The sequence below is a fragment of the Pelecanus crispus genome, chromosome 9 (assembly GCF_030463565.1).
Source record: "Pelecanus crispus isolate bPelCri1 chromosome 9, bPelCri1.pri, whole genome shotgun sequence".
In the NCBI taxonomy this organism is placed as follows: Eukaryota; Metazoa; Chordata; class Aves; order Pelecaniformes; family Pelecanidae; genus Pelecanus; species Pelecanus crispus.
In genome coordinates, this window is record NC_134651.1 from 28,966,689 (window position 1) to 28,973,192 (window position 6,504).

The 6,504-nt window shown below is 46.8% G+C and overlaps 1 protein-coding gene across 1 annotated transcript; it reads right to left on the reverse strand.

Annotated features, from left to right (window-relative positions):
- Positions 1-2,612: 2,612 nt before the first annotated feature.
- ANAPC13 (anaphase promoting complex subunit 13) lies at positions 2,613-5,979 on the reverse strand. Its single transcript, XM_009477573.2, has 3 exons — positions 5,940-5,979; positions 5,209-5,334; positions 2,613-3,018 (listed from the first exon to the last, which is right to left on the reverse strand). Exons 2-3 carry the CDS (start codon positions 5,305-5,307, stop codon positions 2,893-2,895), a joined length of 225 nt encoding a protein of 74 aa, XP_009475848.1. The 5' UTR covers positions 5,308-5,334; positions 5,940-5,979; the 3' UTR covers positions 2,613-2,892.
- Positions 5,980-6,504: the final 525 nt, after the last annotated feature.

The following is a 6,504-nucleotide window of genomic DNA, read 5'->3' on the forward strand; positions in this document are numbered from 1 at the left end:
TCATAGAATGCTTTGGGTTGGAAGGGACCTTTAAAGGTCATCTAGCCCAACGCCCCTGCAGTGAGCAGGGACACCTTTAACCAGATCAGGTTGCTCAGAGCCCCGTCCAACCTGACCTTCAATGTTGCCAGGGATGGGGCCTCCACTACCTCTCTGGGCAACCTGTTCCAGTGCCTCACCACCCTCATTGTAAAAAATTTCTTCCTTATATCTAGTCTAAATCTATTCTTCTTTAGTTTAAATCCATTAGTCCTTGTCCTGTCACAACAGGCCCTGCTAAAAAGATTGCCCCCATCCTTCCTGTAGGCCCCCTTTAAGTACTGGAAGGTCGCAATAAGGTCTCCTCGCAGCCTTCTCTTCTCCAGGCTGAACAACCCCAACTCTCTCAGCCTGTCCCCGTAGGAGAGGTGCTCCAGCCCTTGGATCATTTTGGTGGCCCTCTTCTGGACCCGCTCCAACAGGTCCTTGTCCTTCTTGTGCTGAGGGCTCCAGAGCTGGACACAGTACTCCAGGTGAGGTCTCACCAGAGCAGAGCAGAGGGGCAGAATCACCTCCCTCGACCTGCTGGCCACGCTTCTTTTGATGCAGCCCAGGATTCGGTTGGCTTTCTGGGCTGCAAGCGCACATTGCCAGCTCATGTCCAGCTTTTCATCCACCAGTACCCCCAAGTCCTTCTCCGCAGGGCTGCTCTCAATCTCTTTTTTTTTTTTAAGATTTTGTTTTATTTCTCATTATCCTACTCTGGTTTGATTGGTAATAAATTAAACTAGTTTCCCCAAGTCAAGTCTGTTTTGCCCATGATGGTAATTGGTGAGTGATCTCCCCCTATCCTTATCTTGACCCACGAGCCTTTCGTTACATTTTCTCTCCCCCATCCAGCAGAGGAGGGGGAGTGATGGAGCGGCTTTGGTGGGCACCTGGCATCCAGCCAGGGTCAACCCACCACAGCTGGGCTGCCAAGCAACTGCTGTCTTGGATAACAGTCGTACATCTGGCATCCCCACCACGTCTTCTTGCAGACCTGCTGGAACCTCATGAATCCAGCTCTAATTCAGGTATGAAAAGCTTTTTTTCCCCCCGCTGGACAGGAGGAAGAAGATGGCAGATGCAAAGACAACTGTCAGGGACAGGAAAGGAAGTCTGAAATTGGAGCTGGAAGATCTAGTGGTAAAATTGGAAAGATGAGGGTGGTGGGGAGTTTGTAAAGGGGTGAGAGGGGAGCAGAAGAGAGAACAGGGATGGCTGCTGGATAAAAGCTGCGTGGTAGCTTTGTGTAATGTTTTCTTTGCAAATTCTTCTAACGTAGGCCAGGGAAAGGGAACATGGGGAGGATCAGAAACACCTCATTAAGCACAGGCTTGGTTTTTACCCCCTGGTGATGATCCAATGAAGAGCTGAACTATTACAGTTCCCAGCTGCATAGCTGTTTCTTTGGTCCATGCCGTACATACTAAGCTTTTTGACTTTGCTAATTCTTGGGTTAATCCTTAACTCTGCCTGCTGGCGGGCTGCAGCTCCTTCTTGTTCAGACAAGTGCATGCTGCTTGTCTGGTGCAGGCACGGCTTACACCTCAGACATCAGCGCACCCAGCAATGCACATGATTTTTTTCACAAGCACCTTGAGCTCTCCATCCTTGCACAGCTCAGCAATCATAGTCTCACAGGACATGTACTGTGCTGTGATTCCATTTGGTAATCACACAGGCAAAAGTTGGCTTTTGTTATTTTGAAGAGGATAAACGTTGAGAAAAGACACTAGAAAACTTCTGCAGAATCTGGAAGCTGCAGGCTCCAGGAAAGTGCTTTTTCTCATGCACTGGCAGAAGAAAATAATTCAAAATATTGTTTTCCTTCCAGTTCCTTTCTCACCTCCACCAGTAATCCTAAACTCTGTCAAAATATTTTCTCCTTAGCAAGTTCTGCCAATGGTGTGAAGGAATTGGTCCAACTATGAAACATGCAAGATGAACAGAAGGCTTTTACCTATTGCAAAAGGCATTTGAGAATCAGAGATAAAATGAGATAAAGAAATCAAGAGGGCCTTGCCTTTCTCCTCAGCGTAAAAAGAGGTAACAATTTATTGCCTGAGGCTAAGCCCCACTTGTTCCTTTTCCCTACCATTTTCCTCAGATTTCTGTTTCTCATCTGAGACAGCTCATCCAAGTGGCTATCAGTTCAACAGGTGGTACACTGGGACTGGCAGGCTCTTTCTTGTAATTCTCAATCATCCCTCAAAAGGCAATGATTTTGAGTAACCACCATTTTAGCATAAATTTGACTGTCTGTTTACAGTAAGTGTATTGGCAAACATACCCCGGATGTCAGCACTGGAAATTCTGTCCACCAGTACCATCAAGTCCTGAGATGAGGAGTTCAAATAACCACCTCTGCTTACTGATTACTTGAATCCTATTGACCAGTCTTTCATGCCTGCCCCACACAACCTTCCTCAGCCACACACTAGTTAAAGGTGGTAACAACTGACTTATGGTTATTTGTTTTTTGTACACTGAACTCTAACCACAGAATACACAGGAATCAGTAACAACTTGAGACAGTAAAAATTACTTCTTTTATCACATGTAGAAAACATTTAAGATCAGAACTGGCACCAACTTAAGAACAATTTAACAGAAGATATGAAATAATTTTACGTAGGAGAAACATTCTGGTATTAGCTCTGAAACATCAGATAGCCATTGTTATTTCACGCTCATTATAGAAGCATTTTAAACTGTGTTTGGTCACTGTGAGTAGAACCATTGTTTCAATCTGAGCCTTCTTCAGAAATGTTGTTTCCTCCTTAGAGAAGCTTATGACAGTGATGGTCAGCTGAAAAATATTTTTTATATTGCATTCATGCATCCACTGCATGAGATCTCACTGATTCACTAGTTTCCTGTGGGTGGAATGTTTTCATGGAGATACTGGAGAGCCAGATCTGTCCACTTCATTTCTTGCTCTTTCACAGACTCGGTTGTGCCACCATTGTCTTGCTCTGGTTCAGGAAGCTCATTCTGAGAACAAAACAGAGGTACAATGCATTCCACACATAATATGCTTCCTAAAAGGAGTGGGTTAGTAAGACTTCATAAGAATAAATACAAAAATCCATAAATGAGACTAGAGGGTGCATCTGAACAATACATATCATACATACTGATCCACTTAAAAATATTACTAAGTCCAGTTATGAAAAATATTCTTTTCACATGAACATGGTGCTTAAGCTGAAAGGTAAATTGGTTTTCCAGGACCCTGGGGCCTTGCTATGCACTCAGACTGCACACGCAATGAAGAAGGAGAATATATAGCAAATGCAAAATAAGTAAATAATAGTACGATGCAATTATTCCATTGCTTGTTTGCAATGTGTTTCTTTTGCTGTTGTCAAGAACACAGGTACTGCATTTATTACAGCTGTTAAGACAACTGTAACATGTTACTCCCCTATGGCAGGTGAGAAATTCTTCTTTGTTCTACATGCTGAACACAGGTGTGGCTGTGCTACATCAACAGTAGAAGTCAGAAACCCCTACCAGGTGCAACACAGAGCTGCTCACGACACAGGAAGGAGGAAGTATAGTTTAACTGAGATTTCATTTTCCTTCCCTATATTATTTGTTCTCTGTGTTGCTGTAGTGGTGTGGTCACACAGAGTGTGTGTTATTCTGCCAGATACCATTTGGGCAAGAATTCTGAGTTCTAGATCTCTGGAAATCCCAGCATGAGTGAAATAAATTTTTTCAGTTTTGAAAACAGCATATGATTTGAGCCAATTTGAGTTCATGGGAATCTCTCAAGTGAGCACTGGATCAGATACGCAGGACAGGCTCAAATACCACTTTACAGCCATTCTATTTGCTACTTTACAATGCCACTGAGTAAGTCTCCTGTGAATTTGTGCTGGTTTTTCTACGTGATCAGAGCCAATCCCATCCCTGGGGATCTTTATATCCATAGCCAGGCTTTTCTTTCTATTGTTACTTGATGAGGCTTCCTGCTCTGAGGCTGCCATCTGTATGTGACTGTAAGTAGCTCAAGAGATGGCTGTAAGGAAAGAAACAGTAATGTTTGGACACAGGGCAAAGGCAAATGTCAGCAAGGAACTAGTTTATAATATTCAGTCTGCCTAATAAAGGTTATCCCAAGCAAAGCAGGGTTTGGGCTCTCGTATCCGAGAATCACAGTTCTGCAAGATCATTCCCTCAAGCCCTGATCTTGACAGGAAAACTTGCATGATGTATGTATGGATTCTGGAGGTGTGTAGGTGCTCCTTGCCCTGTCTGAAAAGACAGTGTTGTAAGGGGTAAAGCTTGAGCCATGTCACTGGCAATCTGGAAATGTCTCTGTGCTAAAAGAAACTAGCAGCCTGTCAGTCCCCACAATCTTGGCATGACTGCTTTGTCAGTGCTAGCCAGGGTAAATCTTGTGTACCAGAGAGAACAAGGAAAGGGAAAATTGTCAGATACCTCTCGCTTCCCTGGTAGTTCCTAAATGGCTAAGGAAGACATCAGTACGGGACATCTGAAGCTTCAACTTGGGGATCTGTGGGATCAGAGGTAGCTTTTCCTCAGCTAGATCTCTCTGGCCTCATAGCTGTACAACAAGCTGTATGCTGCCTGAAAAGATAACTGCCATGCACTGGGTGTAGTGCTACAAGCAAGAGTCCCGCTGCAGATGCCCGTTTGTTCACTCCTATCCTTGAACTGCCAGCAGCAAGCGTATTTGGAAAAGACTGATTAGAAAGACATCTGAAAAATTTTCAGCTTCTCTTAATGGAATTTCAGGAAGTGGAAATAGAGTGTAACCAAGACTGCAGCTGTCAGCATGAGACCGATCCTCTCTGTTCTACAAACCAACTGGGAAACACTTCAAACACTAGTAACATGAAGCGGAAGCACAGAGAAAGGATGATTCTACTTCCCCCTGGTGCCAAACCCAGAACTGTGTGATGGGAAAGGGCACTCCAGTTCTGAGGAGATACAGCACCTGGTCAGGGGGAGGGGGAGAGAAACATCCATGACCTCGTCTGCACACAGGAACGACTGGCATGTAGGACAGAAAAAGAGTGAGTCAGATCCATCCCAGGAACCTTTTGTACAAATTAGCTGCACCACAAGCAATACTCTCTGTGCTGTTTCTTGGAAGGGACTGGGGTAAACACACCAGTCTTCACTCAGATCGATAAGTAGCAATTCACCTACCAGAGGGATAGCCACATCCTCGTACGGCAATTTGTCTTCCCTCCATGCATCATCGATCAAATCCAGGATTCTGCCATCCCTTTGCACTTCGCTGTCCATCGTTGTAGCAGGTAAGTACAGCTAAATCTGTGACACAAAGCAGATACTGTTTCTAACATCCAAATCCCCAACCACATAGCTGCAGTTTGGGCTATGGGCTTGCTCCAGTTTTGATCTAATTCCTATTAAGCTTAAACTTTTATGGAAAACCTTGATTTTCCTAATCCACTCAAAAAGGGTTATAACCACAGGAGAACTACATAATCTGAAAAGAACACTATCAAACTGAACTGCAGATTGATGAATATATAAAACTAGCCTGTTATTAAGTATATTTACATGTGTTCATAGCTACTGACCTTTAGAAGTCTCTTTTGAGTGAGCTTGAGGACCTAGAGCCCTCTCATCCCCTCTAACTGCACAGAACCATTGCTTATTGCTTGCTGCCTACTCGCTTTCAGTCCCTGATCAGTGCTGTAACTCACCCACACCTTCGCGAGTCTGGGAAAGAGTCAGAACAAAGGATTTAACGGCACAGAAAATGCTGCTGAAACCTGAAGTCTAGGAAACTGGTAGAACAGGAGAAAAATAAGACCTGCCTTCCACCCCCTGCTACTATAATCATTCCAGGGGTTTCTTGTGATCGTTTGATTAGTACTCTGCCCTCCTTGAAATGCCACCCGAGAACTCACCCCTGTGTGACTCCTGCAGGGCAGCAGCCAGCAGCAGGCGGCTCCATCCTGCCAGGGTTGGAGAACACCGATATTTATTTAAAACCAAACCGGGCTTGGGACTCTCGGAGGGTGCAGGAGCCACCCGGCCATGCCTAGCTCCAGAGCTACACGCTGAGCAGGCCTTGCCTTTACACCCAGAGCTGAGGAGCGCTCCAGCGGAACCCCGGGGGCGGCCCCGCGGCGGGCGGGGACAGGGGGGGTGCCCGGGAACAGCCGGGCAGGGCGGCCCCGGCTGCGCGCTGGGGACAGGCCGAAGCGCATCCCAGCCCCGGTAACTGGGGCGATGCGGCCCGCTGCCCCTCCAGGCCAACGCAGCCCCGCAATCCTCCCGCTGCCCCCGCCCTCCCTGCCCCTACCCGCGCCCTTACCCTGCCCAACGCCGGGAGACGGCCTCGGCGCCGGCAGTACGCAGGCGCAGTCCCCGCGCAGGCGCAGCGCTCGCCCGCCGCCCGGGCCCTGGCTTTGCTCCGCCGTTAGGTTGGCAGCGGCGGGGGGTGGGAGGAAGGGCCGACCGGTGGCGGGG